Genomic DNA, 21,059 nt, shown 5'->3' on the forward strand with positions numbered 1-21,059 from the left:
AGAGCAGATTGGCTGTCGCTGCACTGTGGTACTCTAACTGACAGGATAGGATGTTATATGACTCCTCTCCAGAGTATCGCAGATTTATATTGGAATTTGCACTAATGTAGAGTGGATTTTTTTATTTATTCGTTCATGGGATGTGGGCGTTGCTGGCAAGGCCAGCATTTATTGCCCATCTCTAATTGCCCTTGAGAAGGTGGTGGTGAGCCGCCTTCTTGAACCGCTGCAGTCCGTGTGGTGAAGGTTCTCCCACAGTGCTGTTAGGTAGGGAGTTCCAGAATTTTGACCCAGAGATGATGAAGGAATGGCAATATATTTCCAAGTCAGGATGGTGTGTGACTTGGAGGGAAACATGCAGTTCCCACGTGCCTGCTGACTTGTCCTTCTAGGTGGTAGAGGTCGCGGGTTTGGGAGGTGCTGTCAAAGAAGCCTTGGCGAGTTGCTGCAGTGCATCCTGTAGATGGTACACACTGCAGCCACGGTGCGCCGATGGTGAAGGGAGTGAATGTTTAGGGTGGTGGATGGGGTGCCAATCAAGAGGGCTGCTTTGTCCTGGATGGTGTTGAGCTTCTTGAGTGTTGTTGGAGCTGCACTCATCCAGGCAAGTGGAGAGTATTCCATCACACTCCTGACTTGTGCCTTGTAGATGGTGGAAAGGCTTTGGGGAGTCAGGAGGTGAGTCACTCACCGCAGAATACCCAGCCTCTGACCTGCTCTTGTAGCCACAGCATTTATGTGGCTGATCCAGTTAAGTTTCTGGTCATGCTTAGTTTCTTGTATCTATTCCATACCACTAACATAAATGGTCAACTCTGAGCATAGGAGGTAGTAGCTCACAAAACAGAAAGATGTGAAGAATTTCACCTTATTGATTTAGAACATTATCAGAGAGAGTTGCTTGAATTGCAAACATCATTTACCCTTTGAGTAAACAGACCAGTAAGCATTTGTTCTTTTAAAGAACATTTCTAAAAATAAATGCATTTATTTCCATGGAACATTAATCCAAATCATTGAGCTCATTGTAATACATTACATGGACCCGACAATTGACCATTTAACATTTTTGAAGCTTTCAAAAGGGCAGATTCACTGCAATCCAATTCATTTACTTAGAAAATATACTTTGCATCAATTAATGATCAAAGGAGCACTGTTCCCTTTGTAATGTATTTAATGGCACCTGAATGTCTATTAACCCTTATCCTTCTACATGTGCATTTCTACAGTGTGTTCAAAGAATTATCAGCAGGTGCTGTTACTTGTACAAATCCATTCCATGGGGTTTAATTTGCTCTTAGCACATTAATTGTGCATTAAGTAATGGTTCATTTTTTCTCCCTTTTTGTGGAGTTGCAGGAATGCTCAAGTTTATATACAATGCAGGTAGGATGCATTACAACAAATGCAGAACTGAGCAGCTTATTGGAAAAAACTAATGATGCCGTATCATGTATCAGGTCCCTTAAGGAGCATACAAATGCTATAAATTATACTCAAAATGACCCCAGTCCTTGGTTTCCCTTTTTTATGGCCTTATTAACCTGCATCGCAACTTTTAGTGATTTGTGTATCTATACCCTGAGATCCCTTTGCTCCTCTACCCCATTTAGACTCTTATTATTCAAGCAGTATGTAGTATTCTTATTTTTCCTACCAAAACGCACCACCTCACACTTATTTATATTGAAATTAATTTGCTAATTACATGCCCATTCTGCAAGTTTATTCATGTCTTCTTGCATTTTGACACATTTTTCCTTTGTATTAACTATATCCCCCAATTTGGTGCCATCCGCAAATTTTGAAATTGCACTTCTGATTCCCGAGTCCAAATCGTTAATGTAAATTGTGAACAACAGTGGTCCCAGCACCCATCCCTGTGGAACACCATTTCCCACCTTTTTCCAGTCTGATTAGCTACCCTTAACCCCACTCACTCTTTTCTGTTTTGTAGCCAGCTTGGTATCTATTCTGCTACCTGTCCCCCTGATTTTACATGCTCTGACCTTTGTCATGAATTTACAATGTGGTACCTTATCAAAGGCTTTTTGAAAATCCAAATATATTACATCTACTACATTACCCTTGTCTACTCTTTCTGTTACTTCTTCAAAGAATTCAATAAGGTTTGTCAAACATGACCTTCCTTTTTGAAATCTGTGCTGACTACTCTATTATATTTTCATTTTCTAGATTTATTTTATTACATCTTTGAGTAAAGATTCCATTATGTCTCCTACCATCGACGTTAAGCTAATTGGTCTATAGTTCCCTGGACTTGTTCTATCTCCCTTTCTAGACTCAGGAATAACATTACCTGTCTGCCAGTCCTCTGGCACTATTCCCTTTTCTAATGATTTTTTATATATATATATATATATATAATGTGCCTCTGCTATCTCTTCCCTAATGTCTTTTAATATGCGCAGATGCAATCCATCCAGCCCAGCGGTTTTATCCTCTCTAAGTTTGGTTAGTTTATCAATTATCTCCCCCTTTCAACCTTAAATGTCTTTATATCTTTTTTGATCTCTTCTTCTAATGTCATGTCCACCTTGTTATTCTCCCTGGTAAAATCCTGACAATTTTCCCCCTTCCCCTTAAAAAAAAAGCATTTATATAGCACTGTCACATTTGGGGATTTGTTAACCAATTTTCTACAGAAAAGTTTTGGAAAAAAAAGTTACTTTCATGTGTTGGGTTTTTAAAACAAAGTGGATTTGCACAAGTTTAAAACGGATTCCATAAACTGCAGGCATATCCAGAATATATAAAATCGAGGCCAGACATTGATACTGATGCTCTGGATGGTCAGGAACAATACGACAGTCGTTATCTCATCCCACGGACTTCCAATAAACATTCACACTGCAGGGGTTGTACCTTCCTGATAAGCTATGCGTGAAGGTAATTCTAATGGGAGGGATCACCAGGATTGATGAGCAGCTCTTCTGACCAATTCCCAGACACGGGGAGAGGTCAGAAACCAAACCCCAATTTCCTGTAGGGACAGGCAAGAAGTAAAGAAAGATCTACATGTATGCAGCAAAAAAGTGTGAGAAGGAGGGAATAAGGGAGAGAGGAGTTAGAAAAGTATTTTAAATCAAACAAGACAACCCACAGAAGTGGGGTAGCATAGGGTGTTCATAATTTTTATATTATTATGCACAGACAAGTTGGATCAATGGAAATAAATAACTCTGATCATAGCTATTCTTTATGGATACAAACACACAGCACATAAACAACAGCATAATCACTTAAGAGCTCCACAACCAGCAGAGTGAGGAGACTTTCATCCCATCACTAGAGCTTGGATATAAACTCCAGAGGTGAATGAACAGCGTACTAAACTATTGTGTCATTCAGTCCCCACAAGAGTTTACATGTGTGATAGGTGACTCACTGTTGTCCATGCAGTGAGTTTTACATTGTGTAGCTTATCTAATGGGTGTGGGCATATCATAATTCATAACTGATAAAGCCCTGTGTGATTTTATCAAATCATCCACATGTTCAATAAATGTCCATATCTTTTCCCTCCCAGACTGGACTGCAGTTTGGGATTAAAATATAAAATTATTGACAGGATAGATTGGAAGTTAAAATTGTAATGATGTGGAGAAATACTGAAAGATACCTCACCAAACAAACATTATCACTCACTGTAAAATACTTAATATAAATAGAATTTAGCCTTTGTACTTTGCTGTTCTGAATGGTTGACATTGGGAAAGCATTAAAGAATTTTTCTGAGTTCCTTTATAACGGATTATTTTCTTCAAAAAAAATCCTTAAGAAATCCACCCCTGGTCCCAACCATTTTGCCAGACTAGGCTGAGGTGGTCAAAAAAATACTTCAGAATTTTTTGTGTTTCTTAGAATCAACCTTTTCTACATGACACAGATGTATAAGCCTCCATAGCAATTGCAGAGATTTAATAAATGTGATATTTCCACACTTTACTTATATGTTACTTGACTCACTTACAAGTTCTAGGCAGTGTTCAGCCTGAGTTTGGGTAGAGTGTGTTAAGCTGCCATTCTGAATGAGTCTGTTAACAGAAATAGCCAGGGATTGCCCAGCTCACAAAAGCATATTGAAAAACAAAGTAGGTTGAATGGATCTCCAGCTCTTTCTCTCCCCATGTGTAAATATAGCTGCAGTTAACAACTTGACAAATGTTTACTGCTCCTACTTGTCTAGTGGCAAGCCTTCTGGATTTGGTACAATTTTATTTGAGATTGACCTCCTCATATCTTCATACCTTGAACTTTTGATTGGCTGTACAAAAAATATACCTTGTTGGGTTTGTTTTTAACCTGTTGCCCCTCCTTTTATTAGGTTTTATGAGACTGAGGGTCGCAATGCAAAGTTTTAATTTACAGTAATTTTTTTTTGTTGCATTTTGCAATTTTTTTGATGCTTGTGAACATTTTTAAACTTCTTTGGGGCCAAATTTTCACCAATGAAGGCCCAATTTTACTAGTTTCTCTCATCACCAAATTTATTTATAAGCCAAGAGGAGGTAGAGAGTAGGCAAGGGCCATATGACAGTGCCAGACTCTGTTCTGCGTAATGTTGTAAAATATATTGGGCACAATTTTAATATGCCGGCGGGAAGAGTCCGGGGGTGGGGGTGATTTGCGGGCGCCAAACCCAGAAGGGGAGTAGGCGGGTGATCACAACCCTAATGAGGCCAATTAAAGCCTCTTCCGGGTTTCGCGCCAGGCAGCCAGCCTGATTGACAGGCTGATTGCCGACAGGAGCTACACATCCGAGATTGGGGTGGGAGTGGAGAGAAAGAGAGAGAGAGAGAGAGAGCCTCATCGGCCGTTGGGAGAGAGATAATCTGATTATGGATTGTTTCCAAAGCACCTGGCCCAGGCTCTCTTCATCATGCATTATTTTCCTCCTACCGTTATCATCCTGGCACAAGAAACTTGCATGAAATTGTTCTGAAATAAAACTAGTGTCCAGGTTACGCTTGCTTTTCTGTCAGGATTTTGTACTTTAGTGCTGGGAGTTGATTCTTGGTCAGCGACAAGAAAGAACGAACTTGAGTTGAAAGAACATTTAACATTTCATAAATACTTGGCCATAGTCATATAATGTGGTTAATGGGCAGTTTATTAACTTTTCATAAAACATGACAAATTTGTGTAAATATTGCAATGTGTGTTTTTTCCAGAAGTACTAGCCCAAGTCTAAAAATCTTCCAGTTAACATATATGCTGTAATCTGTCAGTCTTGTAATATTTCCATTCCCCATATCCCCAGTGCATTAATTTGATGCTATGTCTTCCATCATTGGGAGAGAGATTGAGGGGAGGGGGGGAAGACATCAGACATCGGAGGGGGGAGGGTGTAGGTGATATCGTTTGTAAGGTATGTTTATTTTTCTTTACATAATAAGAAATGTAATTTTATTTAATTTATTTAGTTTATTTTTCACTGATCCGGCCTTCCTGCCTGGTTTCGCCAGGCGTGAATCGGAAGCCGTGGGAAAGCCGCCCAGGTAAGATCAAAATCTTTTTAACTGTCCAATATGCAAAAACTAATCTACCTTAAGGACCTCAATGAGGTACATTTGCTCCTTTAATTATCAGCCCGCCGGCTTTAATTGCCCGCGGGACTTCTGGGTTCGGGAACGGCGCGCGCACCCAGATGACACTGGGTTGTGCGTGTTCTTCAGCATCTTGGAGCCGGGAATCCTGCCTGTTCCAAATCATCATGATTTTCTTTGCCCTCCCGCCCCCAATGCACCTGGACTTTCATTTTAAAATTGAGCCCATTATATAATTTCATATGAAGTTAAGGCACTAAGCTGTTAGAAATAGAACCCATGACTGTAGTTTCTACGATTTGCTTTTAGCTGGAGCGCCAGTAGGCAGAACAAATATACACTTGTGTCTGGAGGCATTATACAGTGAGATCTTAAATTAGGGACACCAAAGGGACTTGAATCAAGTGTCCTTTATTTGCAGGTGTCCTTATTTTCAAAATGATCATTGTAAACTGGATGAGCCAAATATCCCAGGATTGGCTGTATGTCCTGTAGCCTTCCTTCTTTTTTGTTTTGCCCTCACCCGGGATCATGCCTAATTCTGAAGCCTTGCCAGCGGGATGTGATTTCAGTTAATTTTCTGTTTGTTGGGTTTCCCAGTTCATTGCCTACCTGGGCTCCTTTCCCATTGTGGGAAGGTAATGTCCTGAGCCTAGGATTTGCTACATTGGCAGCCCGCACAGGGCGAGGTGCTGATGTGGGGCCGGAGTGCCTGGGAGATCCCAGCCAAATTGTGTGTGGGGGGGTGGGCGGTGGGGGGGAGAGAATTAATGTTTTGCAGACCCCTGCGGGACTCACTCCCTCTGTGTGCTGCAACGTTTGAAGTGCTGGGTAAGGGGTTAGCAGCTCTTCAGTACCTGACGTCCTGGAGAAGTAGGGTTGCCAAATCTGGTTGGAGGCATTCCTGGAGGTTTGATCACATGATGTTCTGACTACGTTATGGGACCATGTGATGTAAGTTCACATGACATCAGATCACATGACTTCTACAAATCTTGTTGGTTTTATCTAATAAAGGTTGGATCCCCTTAGTTGAGAATCTTTACTTGTGGTTTCATGCCAGCAGCTGTTGTGTGAGAAGTTCCAAGAACCAGGAGGCCACCCATGAGCAGGTGAAGCTGGGAAACCGAGGTAGAGGAAAAGGGGAAACAATTCTCTCCATCTCTCCCCAACCAGCCCCCATTCCCCAGCTTCCATTTCTCCCCCACGCCCCAATTCTCCAGCCTCCATCTCTCCCACGAGATTGAGCTTTTTCTCTGCCATTATGGATACAGATTAAAGAGATCTCCATTCCCCAAAAGCCATTTCTTTCACCTGCTGCTGACTCACACTTACCTGTGTGTCCCGTATTTTAAGTTGTAAATGTACTGCATTGAAGGCTGTCTGTAGTTCGTAATTTGTGAATGTCTGTGGTTTCAAGGTGCAGCTTGTATCTTTTACAACGTAGGTGATTTGGGGCTGTCAATAAGTGCCTATTTTTTGCAGGTGTCCATTTTTTGACGGTGTTCGTTTGTACAGGTTTCACTATATGTTAACAGCATAGAACTTCTGTCCAATTTGTGTGATATTTGATGGCTTGTTGACAAGGGGCCTGTCCAGATATAAAATTCCAATGACTTTGACTCAAGCTTGACACAATGAAACAACTTATCAGACAGTCAGGAGAGTTTTTTTCACTTCCCATCCACCAAGAATAATAGAAATAATTCTTTGATATCTGGGCTGCTGAGAAAATGTTTACATTTTTCCCCCAAAAAAGACTTTCTGATTGTGGTGGGTCTGCTTTTTTTTTTGAGGCACCAGAAGTTGCTTGGACCAGAATTAATCATTGTAGCTTGTTGCTTTTTTATATTTCACATAGCCAAACCGGAGTTATGTCATAGCGATGGAATGCAATTCCATGGCTGAAGCACCCATGTTAAAATAATCCAAGATCCACCAATTTAAAGGACTCTGAAAAAATAATCTGAGAATTCCAAAATACTTTTTTGTTTCAGAAAATGCTTTTTAAGTATGAGTGAGAGTTCAATACTATATTTCTATTTTGCTTCAGTATAAATTTACAACTTTAACAAATATCAATTTAGCTTAGCCTGAAAATACCATCTGTCAGCTGATGCTTTTCCACCTATCAAAGTACTCGGGGAATAGTGGGTACCCTGTACATAATTTCTAGTGCATAAGTCAAGAAAAGGATAATTATGTGGCACACTCGTCCATTCACTCCATCCATGAGGTCTATAAGTTTTGGATCATACAAGGTGTGAGCCTCCCCATGGAAGTTGTCTTGTGGTTGTGAACATAAATAGTTGGGAGAAGCCAAAACTGTAACAGAGTGGGCATTTTCTGTTATTTGTTTAGATAAAAAAGAAGATTCAAATATGTATTAGGACAGATTATATTAAATAAAGTAAAAATTATTAAAATAATAATAGGATGAAGAGAATGCAGTAAAAGAGGACAGGAAAAGCACAAGTCAAGTGTTTAAAACTGTTTAAAGTTAATGTTTTTAATGTGGATTTTATTTGCAAAGAATTAATAGTACAAAGAGTTACTCCTAACATTTAAGTTGTACTATTAAAATATTAGTTTTTGTTTCAACATCATTGTGTATGAGCTAAAAATTTTATAAAAAACAGGCTGGCCAAGGAGAGTCATTTTTCCGAATCTGCTAGCACTCTGAGGATTATACAGTCCTGTGTTCTCAAGGCTACATTCACATATCAAAGTGTTACCTCTGTTATCTTCAATAATGCTAACAGTCCAGGAGTCATTAGTTCTATGCTGGAATAGGAAATCTAGAGTTAATTAAAGCTTTGCCAGATTATCCACCTTCTGTTTCAACATTTAAAGCCCACCAGCTCTTTCACTGTATCCAAGATAATGCTGGGCACTTACCTGACACTCCTATTGTAGCATAAACAGCTATGGTAATTCCAAATGGAAAGCCAATGGAAGAGGTCAGCATATTACCACTTACTCCTCTGCTCAGTATTGATTGGGCAATTGAACCACAACCAAACAGCTGCAATATACAGAATTTTGAACAATGTTTACAATTTTACTTTTAAAGATATAATGTGTAAGACACTGTAACATAATCTCTTTAATGTATAAAAAATTATGAAATGTGAAACATTTAAAATGCAATGGCCTTGACACATTAATATGAATGCATGAAATTCCCCTTGTTACTATTTTAATGGAAGAGGAAACACATTTGAAGTAAATGAGTTAACGTCTCCATTAAAAGAGCACACAAAAGAATTTCATAAAGAAAGCAAAGCCCCATCTGGCTATTCAGGTGGAGGTAAAAATTCCCACAACCCTATTCGAAGAGCAGGGGAGTTCTCCCCGTATCCTTAACCAACATCATGGAAACAGATGTTCTGCACTGGGAATTCCCTCGGGCCTTCTCGCACTCCGCAGCTGTAATCTGAGTGAAGGTTCAGCGGAAACCTGATCACATGCAGAATTGGGGTTTCCTCTGAAGATACAGCAGTGGAGCCGGATATGCCCCGAGGGAATTCATGCCGTTGGTCGTTCTTCTCAGTGCTGGTTGTAGGACCTTGCTGTGCCCAAATTGGTTATAAAAGAACTATAGGGGAGATGAGGAGAATTTTATTTTTATCCGAATTGTTATGATCTGGAATCCACTGCCTGAAAAGGTGGTGGAAGCAGATTCAATAATGGAATTGGATAAATACTTGAAAAGGAAAAATTTGCAGGGCTGTGAGGAAAGAGCAGGGGAGTGGGATTAATTGGATAGCTCTTTCAAAGAGCCAGCACAGGCACGATGGGCCGAATGGCCTTCATCTGTGCTGTTCTATGAAAATAACAGTGACTACACTTCAAAAGTACTTCTGTAGCTGTGAAATTCTTTGGGATGTTCTGAGGACATAAAAGGCGCTATATAAATGCAAGTTAGTTCATAGTATCATAGTAGGTACAGCACAGGAGGCCATTCAGCCCATCATGCCTGTGACAGCTCTTTGAAAAAGCTATCCAATTAGTCCCATTCCCCTGCTCTTTCCCCACAGCCCTGTAAGTTTTTTCCCTTCAAGTGTTTATCCAATTCCCTTGTGAAAGTTACTATTGAATCTTCTCCCACCACCCTTTCAGGCAGTGCATTCCAGATCATTACAACTTGCTGCATAAAAAATGTTTACTCATGTCACCTCTGGCTCTTTTGCTAATCACCTTAAATCTGTGTCCTTCGATTACCAACCCTTCTGCCACTGGAAACAGTTTCTCCTGATTTACTCTATCAAAACTGTTCATGATTTGAACACCTCTATCAAATCTCCCCTTAACCTTCTCTGTTCTAGGGAGAACAACTCCAGCTTCTCCAATCTCTCCACATAACTGAAGTCCTTCATCCCTGGTACCATTCTAGTAAATCTCTTCTGCACCCTCTCTAAGGCCTTGGTATCCTTCCGAAAATTGGACACAATACCCCAGTGTTTTATAAAGGTTTAGCATAACTTCCTTGCTTTTGTACTCTGCACCTTTATTAATAAAGCCCAGGATCCCATATGCTTTTTAACAGCCTTCTCAACTGTCCTGCCACCTTCAAAGATTTGTGTATGTGCACCCCCAGATCTCTCTGTTCCTACGCCCCAATTAAAGTTCTTTCTTTAATTGAATGATCCTAGATTTTGCTCCCGTTATCTGACGAGTTGCTGGCAGATTGCAATGTTACCAATTACACATAAATTACATAGCAGTGTTTTCTGTTAGCTTAACGATCTATCAGCTTACCGCAAACTAACAGCATTAATATCAAACACCTTTATGTTCGGGGCAATTGTCCATTGCAACTAGAATATGAGAAATTATGCCACAGATAATTATCAGTGTGAACTTCCAAGTGAATAACATATGGAGAAAGGTTATTCACTCAACGGTGTACCGACGTTGGTTCTATTCTTTGCGATGAGAAAAATCAGCTAATATACAGTACAAGGTTTGTTTATAGATTGTCTTTCGTTTGAAATTTACTTTTTATTCCATTCTCGCACCTCGACATAAAATTTCAAAAGCCTGCATGTCCTAATTTAATATTTCGTCCTGATTTATAATTTGCTGGAACTCGGGTCGAAGAGCGAGCTTTACAACCATTTATAGAATAACTGGGGTAAAGTGTGTCTGATCGATAGTCCGGAACGAGGTGCACTGGGTTGAAACTTAACGGGTGCAGTGCCCTCTGACATTACATGAAAATGCATCATCACCAATACTTACAATCAGTATAAATGTTCCCAGAAATTCGGCGAGCCCTTCTTTTATCCAGCTATTCTTTAATTTGCATTTGTCGATCAGACTCTTCCTCTGTCTCGGTAATTCCATCGCTAGTGCCTGAGGTTTTTTTTCTTGGGGAAGGAAACCGATTCTTGTTTGTGTCTCTTAACAATACACCGCTCTGAACTCCGTCACTGGCAACAAACACTGGGCATGGGCTGATAACGGTGTTCCACCGCCGATCGAGATCAGATCAATATTTGCACAAGTACAACCCTTCGGTCCACTCTCAAAGTGACCAGAAATATTTCTCTCTTTTTCCTTCGGCTCCCTCGCCCGTGGTGATTTCCAAATGCAATCAGGTGGAAAACACTTGGAAAGTTATCGACATTGGAGAAAAATGAACATCTGCACCTTTCCCGAAATTCGAGCAGTCCCAGTTAATGATTACCATCTCTCGCAATGCACACTGTGGAACCATTATTTCTTCCCGAGGAGTAAATCCGTTTATCGAGAGTAAAATAGTTATTGGGTTGGAGATAGAGTCAACTGGCCAAAGCTGCCAGTTACTCTGGTGCACCTAACTGGGGCTAGCGGATTCTTTTCAAAGTCGCTATTTTTTGTTTTGGAGTGTTGATAGAAATGGGCAGCGACTTTGTCAAAAGAAGGGAGCTCTGATAACAACTGCACGTAATGGGAGACATTGGCGATTAGTAAAGTCCAGCTGACAGGCTGCCAGTTTAAGGATTTGAACACTACATTGCAGCAGATTAGCTACCCAATAGAAGCTAACATAATACAGGTCGTAGCTGATCTCTCCAGGTCCCTGTTAGGGGTGGTCTGGACCACAGGTGGAATGTTTAGTTGCTAAAACAGATCTCTGTTTAACTTTCCTTGTCCCTTTAAGACTCAGGTAATTCACGTAGGGAAGTGGTCTAAATGGGCACATTCTGAGGGTAATTCACAGGTAAGTTTCTGTAGGTTATAAAACTCCAAACTCCTGTCCTTAACGTGCGGCCAAGATAAATGTCTGTGGGACAATTCCATATTTAGATTTATCATCTCTCAATTTAAATTTCTTCAACCTGACTGGTTATATGCAAATTGTGATTGATCGATGTGCAAATTTAATAGAAGGCAGAAGGTGAATCAAATGAACCAATCAATTCCCTTAGCCTCCTGACCAAAAGGTTTATAAAAGCTTGCATATTTCACAGTGACATCATTAAACTTACTTAAAACTTTGTCGTTTGGTGTCTTCATTAAGGTTTCTGTTTGAAGGCCCAAGCCTCTCTCAGAAACCTGGGCTTGGGGTTTACATTTTCCTCAGAGCTGAAGGATCGGTTGTAGGGAAATGTCACAACCTGAGCAGGTGGGATATGCACAATTTCAATGAATGCATCAGTAGCATTCTCTGAGTGAAAGTGGAAGGGTATATTTCCTCATAGTGTAAAAGGATTTCTAAGTTTCTCATAAAATGTCACATTTGTTTTCAGTAGTTTAATTCCTAGTTCATAGAAAGAGAGCAAGAACAATCCCAGTGAAGTTCAATCCAGAATGGCTAGAAATCTTTGGAAAGCTAGTGAGAAATGTAACCTTGGATTTTCCACACTCAGCCGCTTGCACCCTTGTAACTCAGGCAGCGGGAGTGGAAATGAGTGGGACTTCCATTCCTGTTTAACTCCGCCTAATTTTATGATGTCATTTCCATTGGCCCAGAAAAGAGGCACAGGCAGGAACAAATTTTCCATATTCAATGGGGGCAGGGAACATCTTTCATCATGGGGATAAATTAAGAATAGATCTAGCAGCTCAAAACTGGGCACCCATGGGCCATCAGCAGCTGGAGAATTGTATTCCCCCTCAATCTGTCACCTCATGGCCTGGCATATCCCTCACTCCTCCATCACCATCAAGTCAGATGACCAACCCTGGTTCAATGAGGACTGTAGAAGAGCATATAGCAAATGTACCTGAAAATGAGGTGCAATCTGGTGAAGCTACAGCATAGGACTACATGCATGCTGAAAAGTGGAAGCAGCATGCTATAGACAGAGCTAAGCGATCCCACAACCAACAGATCAGGTCAAAGCTCTGCAGTCCTGCCAAATCCAATGGTGGTGGACAGTTAAACATCTAACAGGAGGAGGAGGCTCCATGAGCATCCCCGTCCTCAATGATGGCCGAGCCAAGCGCGTGAGTGCAAAAGATAAGGCTGAAGTGTTTGCATCTACTTTCAGCCAGAAGTCCCGAGTGGATGATCCTTCTCAGCCTCCTCCTGAGGCCCCCAGCATCACAGATGCCAGTCTTCAGCCAATTCGATTCTTTTTCTTTAGCTTGTGGGCATTTAGATTCTCTAGAGGTTTTGTGCCATTCATGTAAAAGATTTAATTTTGTGCCCTCAGCATCATTACTGGCATCAATGGATTTTCTATTGTGAATCCCCCAACTGGAAGAAAAAGTGGGCAACCAAGAAAGGGATATCAGGCAGGTCAGGCTGCATGAGAAATGCTCTGTGCCTACCTGCCAGTACCTGCACACCTGTATTTTCAGACAGAGATGAATATACCTCACTTGGCATATGATTTGTGTTACCTGATGAGAGCAACTTCCAAACCTTGCCAAGAATAACATCTGTATGCACAACAACTTTAATGTAACCATAATTGTAATGAAAACTGATATGGCATATTTGCCTGATTCTTCTTGCCAGTATGCTTCTCCTTGGTGCCAGTGCGAGATGGGTGCAATCAAGACCCATAGATTGTGCTTCCTCTAAGTGATACCACAGTACTTGGAATGCGTGAGTTAGCTGACTGCACTCTTACTGTTTGAGACTACTGGGACTGAAATCATCCTCGTCTCATGGCAACTGCACCCTTTTGTGCTGCTGTGTGGGCAGCCTGGTTCTGCTTGCTTTCTGCAACATGTGCAGACATTAGAGGGGGCTAACAGACAGCACCATCATGAGTGCATATTCCTGTAGTGCCACTAGTATTGCCCATAGCCTCCAAGTGGCCACTGACCTGCAGGAAAATAGACCTAATGGTACCAATGATATCAATGAAGCCTTGTGTGATGTTCATTTGCAATCCAGCCACAATCCTTTGCAGGCTGGATAAGACAACCATCTCCAATATAGTATCCCAGGGCTCTATGGCAGCAATCTGAGCATCCATGGAAGAAGCACAAACTGTATTTGGGGCTCCTGTCACAGAGGTCTCTGCTACGGATGTCCTGGAGCTGCCGTATGCTCCAGGGTGGACTGAAGTGCTGCAAAGTCATTCAACATAGTACTGCATATTTAGGTTGTGGACTCTTCCACTCCAAGCCAGCATCTGCTGCAGACTGCTTGACATAGTCCTTAGTGCCTGCATAAATGTTTAATGCTGTGCTAGTATCCTTTTGAAAGCAGAACCAGTGAGATCTGAATCTTACTCTTCAACTCTCTCTCACTTATATACCTCAACAACCCTCTTTAGAACAGTATAACCTCTGATTTACTGTCATAGCACAACAGTAGATCTATAACATATTAAAGATGGTACACCAGTGTACACAAACATCACATGCAGATCTCATAGTGGATTAATTTTTTTTTAAACTTAATGCTGATGTCTTTCATTTTGAACAAAAACTAACAAGCATTTTATAATTCAGAGTTCTTTGACCAAACAATAATGAAACTCTGAATAACCTGAACTTGTCTTTACTTAACAACAATTAGACATTGTTTCTTTAAATAAACATAGCTTACCTTAGCAGAATAATATATCTATACAATATATTAAATATCTCATGCCAGTGATCACTTCCTTCCTACTACCAGTTATCATGTTTTTGCTACACTTTTGTGTCAACCTTTCTATTATAAATTCCTATGTCCATATTTATAATGTAACATTTTAATACACCTTCCTTGCTGTGGTAGTGCTGCAGTGCCTCAGTTTTGTGTCTGCCATCTTCTCAGCCCACACTGCAGAGAAACACCTGTACTCCAACCAACTCTAATTTTCTGTTTCACAAATTGCCGTAAATTTTGATATTTAACTACAAATATATAAAATCAAAGAACTAAATAAAAATAAGAACGTATGACAGAATGTATGACTTTTATAATGGAGACTGAATTACACCCTGGTCCAATTAGCCCGGCCCTCTAACTCCACTTCACCTGAAGACTACACTTGTTTACCCTCTGTGTGTAACGCCATGGGAGATTTACTTGTTGTCTATTAAAAATCTTGTTCTTATAAAGCAGTGCATCATCTACTTGCCATGAGCAAGTGTTAGTTCTGCAATCATAGTCTAAGTTAAATGACCTGCTTACTTCCACATTATCCATACCAATCATCATTTTAGAGAACTCTAATGAAAATAAGTTCAATTCTGTGATGTTTTCTTCCAACATGGAGCCCTAAGTCCTGGAATCTTCATAGTTACTCTTCCCTGATTTTTATCCAATGCAAAAATGTCCTTTGAAAGCATAAAGACGTGAGCAGTCAGTACATTGAGGACACGTGATGAAGAGCCATGAATTATGATTCATATGTGTTGTCCAAATATTTGTCCAACATTAACTTATGGATAAGCATTACCTTTCTCCAGCTCAATATTGATAAGACAAAAGCCATCCTGTTCTTTTCTGCCATAAGCTGTGCATGCCCATTTCAACTGTTTGTTCAGGCTGAATCTGATGGTGTGTAGCATTTCTTGCCTTCATTCCTACCTCATTCCTACGCATGCTGAAATCTGCATCCGTTGCCTTGTCACTTCCAACTTTGACTTCTTCAACACTTTCCTTGTTGACCTCCACAGCTTTACCCTGGGGAGTTTTTGTAGGGCAACCTTCAACTCATTCAAAACTCCATTATCCATATCCTATCCCAAATAAGCTCATCTCACCTAGCACCCCTGTCCATATCACTGACCCCATCTCCCACTGTACTGATTTCAACATCATCATCTTTGTTTACAAATCCATCCATGGTCTTGCACTGTTCTGCCTCTGCAATCTCCTCCAATCTTATACATCACCTCATACCCTCTGTTATTCTGACTCTAGCCTACTGTGCATCTCGCCCTCCCACTGCTCCACAATCAATGGCAGAACTTTCAGCCATCAAACCCCTGCATTCTCTCCCCAAAAAAAGCAAAGGAACTGCTTTCTTAAACCCATCCAGCTTCAAAAACCTCTTTGATCAAACTTTTAGTCACCTTCATTAACTTTTCCCCCAAAGCCTGCTTCGGCCCAACCTCCCCTCCCTCCCTGGTGAAATGCCTTGAGGAGTTTCACCAAGTTAAAGGCATTATATAATGCACATTGTTGTTGTTCACCCTCTTATCTCATTGCTCTACATTGTGTATTCTGTTTATACCATACTTACTTTTCTTTTAAAACATTGATTCTGAGATAGAATGGATAGTATTCTGATCTCATGGATAGTAAACCTAGTAAAGTGTGCTATTCTGCTTAATGTAGTTGGATAACCATAAGGATGTTCCTTAATTCCATTTGACTTTGGTTCAATTTGCCAGAATGCCACAGGTTTGCTCCTGTCTTGGTTTTGGCATGCTTCGCCTATGTACTTTAAATCTTTTGTCCCATACAGATCAGATATGAATTATCTATCTCTCATTTAAGTTTATAGAGTCTCATCTTTCCCTTTATTCCAAAGTACGTTGTATTTAGTATGCTTACGGGGATTTATGAGTAATTGTGGTCCAACTTGGTTAAAGCTATAAAGTAATTCAATTAAGTTGTCACGTAGTTCATTTATGCTCAGTTTTTTTTTTCTATTTTTCTTTCAGGGAATCTTGCCTTTCAAATTATACATTGTTTCTTTCACACCGTCTTGATGTCTAAACGTGCCCTTCTTTCTCTTATTCTCGTGCTCTTCCTAGATGCAACCTGAGGGCCAGTATCATAAGAGATGGTTGGTTGTTCTTGTGGTGCAAAAGGATCATGAGATTGAAGTGACCCTCCTCTCCTGGCCGCATCTCTGGAGCTTGTTGCCTCCTACATACCACTCATGTGGTGCTCTGAGGGGGAAGACCGGATGCTATCCTGAAAAATGGTAACCTCATGCAGGTTGCCTCCAGCCATCACCATTCCACTAGACCCTGGATCTGTGTCCACACTGATCAGTGGCCTGCCTGGTCTAATGGTAGTTTTTGTCTTCCTTGTGGCATTTCATCCAGGTGCACCTGATGGTTAGCCTCATTGAAATTGTAGGAACATAGGAACAGGAGTAGGCCATTCAACCCCTCGTGCCTGCTCCGCCATTTGATAAGATCAAGGCTGATCTGTGATCTAACTCCATCTACCTGCCTTTGGCCCATATCCCTTAATAACTTTGGTTGGCAAAAAGTTATCTATCTCAGATTTAAATTTAGCAATTGAGCTAGTATCAATTGCCGTTTGCGTTAGAGAGTTCCAAACTTCTACAACCCTTTGTGTGTAGAAATGTTTTCTAATCTCGCTCCTGAAAGGTCTGGCTCTAATTTTTAGACTGTGCCCCCTACTCCTAAAATCCCCAACCAGTGGAAATAGTTTCTCTCTATCCAGCCTATCTGTTCCCCTTAATATCTTATAAACTTCGATCAGATCACCCCTTAACCTTCGAAACTCTAGAGAATACAACTCCAATTTGTGTAATCTCTCCTCGTAGCTTAACCCTTGAAGTCCGGGTATCATTCTAGTAAACCTACGCTGCACTCCCTCCAAAGCCAATATGTCCTTCCGAAGGTGCGGTGCCCAGAACTGCTCCAGCTGCTGTCTAACCAGGGTTTTGTATAGCTGCAGCATAACTTCTGCCCCCTTGTACTCCAGTCCTCTAGATATAAAGGCCAACATTCCATTTGCCTTCTTGATTATTTTCTGCACCTGTTCATGACACTTCAATGATCTATGTATCTGAATCCCTAAGTCCCTTTGGACATCCACTGTTTTTAACTTTTTACCATTTAGAAAGTACCCTGTTCTATCCTTTTTTGATCCAAAGTGGATGACCTCACATTTGTCTACATTGAATTCCATTTGCCACAGTTTTGCCCATTCACCTAATCTATCAATATCGCTTTGTAATTTTATGTTTTCATCTACACTGCTTACAATGCCACCAATCTTTGTGTCATCGGCAAACTTAGATATGAGACTTTCTATGCCTTCATCTAAGTCGTTAATAAATATTGTGAATAATTGAGGCCCCAAGACAGATCCCTGCGGGACTCCCCTAGTCACATCCTGCCAATGTGAGTACCTACCCATTATCCCTACTCTCTGTCGCCTTTCGCTCAGCCAACTTCCTAACCAAGTCCGTACTTTTCCCTCGATTCCATGGGCTTCTATCTTAGCTAACAGTCTCTTATGTGGGACCTTATCAAATGCCTTCTGGAAGTCCATATAAATAACATCCATTGACATTCCCCTGTCCACTACTTTAGTCACCTCTTCAAAAAATTCAATCAGGTTTGTCAGGCACGACCTACCTTTCACAAATCCATGCTGGCTCTCTCTGATTAACTGAAAATTCTCGAGGTGTTCAGTCACCCTATCCTTAATTATAGACTCCAGCATTTTCCCCACAACATGTGTGTTCTTCATTACTGCCTCCTTGCAATGCTCTGCTCTCTTCTTGGGTTGCCTCTGCCACATTCTCCACTTGAAGCCATTCTTTAAAAGTGGCACAAAATCTCACATGAGCCACACATTACAGTTACTTGAAACAATCATCTCATTGTGGCAAACACTCTTCTACTTACCCATTGCTCCCTCAGCCTGCTGTTGCAATCTTGAGACATTCTTGGCATTTTCAGAGATGCACGCCTAAATACCTCGCCCTCCCAGCTCACTGCTCCTGTTTTGTGCTACGAAACCAATGGCTATTTAGATGAGATGAACCTGCAATTCACGACGAGTTAATCCTGGACAGCATTGGTGGGTGCATGTCCTAGCTCACGAACACAACACTGGCATAAATGGCTCCGTGGAAGTTCAGGGCCTTTGTTGGGTTTCTTTGACTTTTACTTGCCACCTGCAATGCCTTCTCTTCCCGCTCCTGCACCGTTACCTCTGGAGTCTCCCAAGGATCTATCCTTGCCCCTCTCCTATTTATCATCTACATGCTGCCTCTCAACGACATCATCTGAAAACAAAATGTCGGATTCCACATGTACGCTGACGACACCCAGCTCTACCTCACCACCGCCTCTCTCGACCCCTCCACTGTCTCTCGTTTGTCACACTGCTTATATGGGCCGGTCTGTTTCAGATGGGAGGCCACTTGTAATATGCGAATTGGGGTCCAATGACATACAAAGCACCCTGATTGCAATTTTGAGGTACACAAATGGGCAGAGCATGTGCTGCCAACATTGCGCCCATTTGTATGGGCATTGGGTGACCTAAGTTAAAGAGCCAGGAAGAGCAAAAATAATCGGGTCACTGCCGGCTTGTGTGCTCCAACTGTCAACTGGCTCTGCATAGACTTCGGATGATTTCTTGGCCTTCCAAATCGACGAGCTGTCTTGGTGTGCTGGTTTGGTGCACGCAGCTCACCAGCTGCATGTAAATGAGGCACATGTCTCAAATGGCTCAGGTCTCACGGCGGTTACAACAGATGGGTGAACCACCCATCGACTGATCGTCATATGCCTAAACTTAAAATCAGCCCTTTTTTCATTTAAATCAGGGGTGTTCAACCATTCAGCGCTCAAGGGCCAGAAAAAGAAATCGTACACTGACACAGAGCCACAACTTTGAAATACTGTCTGCTCAATGACATCCCCGCTATAAATTCAAGTGTAGCATGCAAGACATTGTGAAACCTAATCTATCAATTTGACTTTTGGCATAATTTGTTTCTAGCTATTTTCTTCAAATCTAAATTGTACTCTTTCATTGTTCCCTTTCTTCTATTCCCCCTTCTCATTATTTCCTTTTTCCATTTCATTGTCCATCTCCCCTTTTATTCTCCCTCTCTCTCATATTCTTTTCTCACACGATCCCTAGGTTCTCATAACTTCCCTCTCTTTTGTTTTCATTCCTCTCTTCCCTCTTCTCCCTATCTTCATCATTCTCTGATCCTGTCTCAGAATCCCTCTTGGCTCTCTTTCTCTATGAATACCATCTCTCCTTTAATTTGTTCTACCATTGTCTCTTATTTCTTTTGTCCTTGTCTCTCATTCCCTTGCTCTATGTTTCTCTGTTAGATTTCTTTCTCATTCCCTGTCTCCATTTCTCTCATTTCTTTTCTTTAATACGTTATTTCTTTCCTCTTCCACCTTTCCCTCATTCCTTTACTCTCTTTTGCTGTATCCTTGTCTCTTTTGATCTCTTTCTCATTTCCTCTCTCTTATATTTCCTTTCTCCTTCCCTCTTTTTCTCATTTCCTTGCCTCTCTCATTCCCTTTCCTGTCTCTTTCACTTCCTTGTTCTGTCATCCCCCACCTCCCCATCCCCATATCCTCATTCCTAGGATGGTTGTGGCTGTGATCCTCTGGGTGAAGGGGGCCTAGATGTCCCTGAAACAGCTGCAATAATGCTGTAGCTGCCAGCCCCCTGCAGTTGCTCAATCCTTGGTGGGGCCTGGCTGGAGTGGGAGGCAATTGTTCTTGCTTAACCTGAATGAGATTTGCTAACAAAGCACAGGTTAAGTATTGAACCTGGGGCCTTCTTAGTCTGCATGGCTTAATATCACACTACCCCAGAGCCATTAGGGGAACCTACCACAGCATTTTAAAAAGAGTTTTATTTTAGCTCCAATCAATTTGAGACCATTAACTTTGGCATGCTGCAAATGTCAAGTTGTTGCGTGAAATAGTCAACAGGAATTCTAAGTCATGTGTGAACAAAGCCTTAACCAATGCTTACAGACAAAAGTCATATAAATGTATCAGTTCAAAAACATATTCATACTATACCACTCTACACTGAGGCATTTTACATCAATATCGATGAGTTTTGTCCACACTGGTACAAACTGCAATATATTCAACACTACAAAAAAATTTCTTATATTAGCACAGTGTTCTGAATTAAGACATTGAACATGGATACAAGTACAACATTTGCAAAGAGGATTTTTTTTCTGCAGCAAATGGTACAAGTGAGCACACCATCTACAACATATTGGCAAAAGGACCTCCCCCGAGGCAAGAGAGCAGAATGTGTGATAGCATTTCAGAATCTGCAACAGTCACACATCGGAAGAAGAATGGGCAACATGCTACAGGGGGAAGTGT

General features: G+C 41.2%; 1 protein-coding gene across 2 annotated transcripts in view; it reads right to left on the minus strand.

The window, feature by feature from the left end:
- The window catches only part of LOC137301841 (aquaporin-9-like), a 61,913-nt gene extending 43,496 nt beyond the window's left edge, over positions 1-18,417 (minus strand). Inside the window, exons 1-2 of one of the 2 annotated variants that reach the window (XM_067971506.1) lie at positions 10,818-11,403; positions 8,472-8,598 (exon numbers count right to left, since the gene is read on the minus strand). In XM_067971506.1, the coding sequence (XP_067827607.1) occupies positions 8,472-8,598; positions 10,818-10,922 (232 nt within the window). In that variant the 5' untranslated portion in view covers positions 10,923-11,403. Of the gene's footprint in view, positions 1-8,471; positions 8,599-10,817; positions 11,404-18,305 lie in introns of those variants that run through there. The other variant, XM_067971507.1, reaches the window with a different exon arrangement.
- Between the last annotated feature and the right edge of the window lie 2,642 nt (positions 18,418-21,059).

This window comes from Heptranchias perlo, chromosome 34 (genome assembly GCF_035084215.1).
Source record: "Heptranchias perlo isolate sHepPer1 chromosome 34, sHepPer1.hap1, whole genome shotgun sequence".
NCBI lineage: Eukaryota > Metazoa > Chordata > Chondrichthyes > Hexanchiformes > Hexanchidae > Heptranchias > Heptranchias perlo.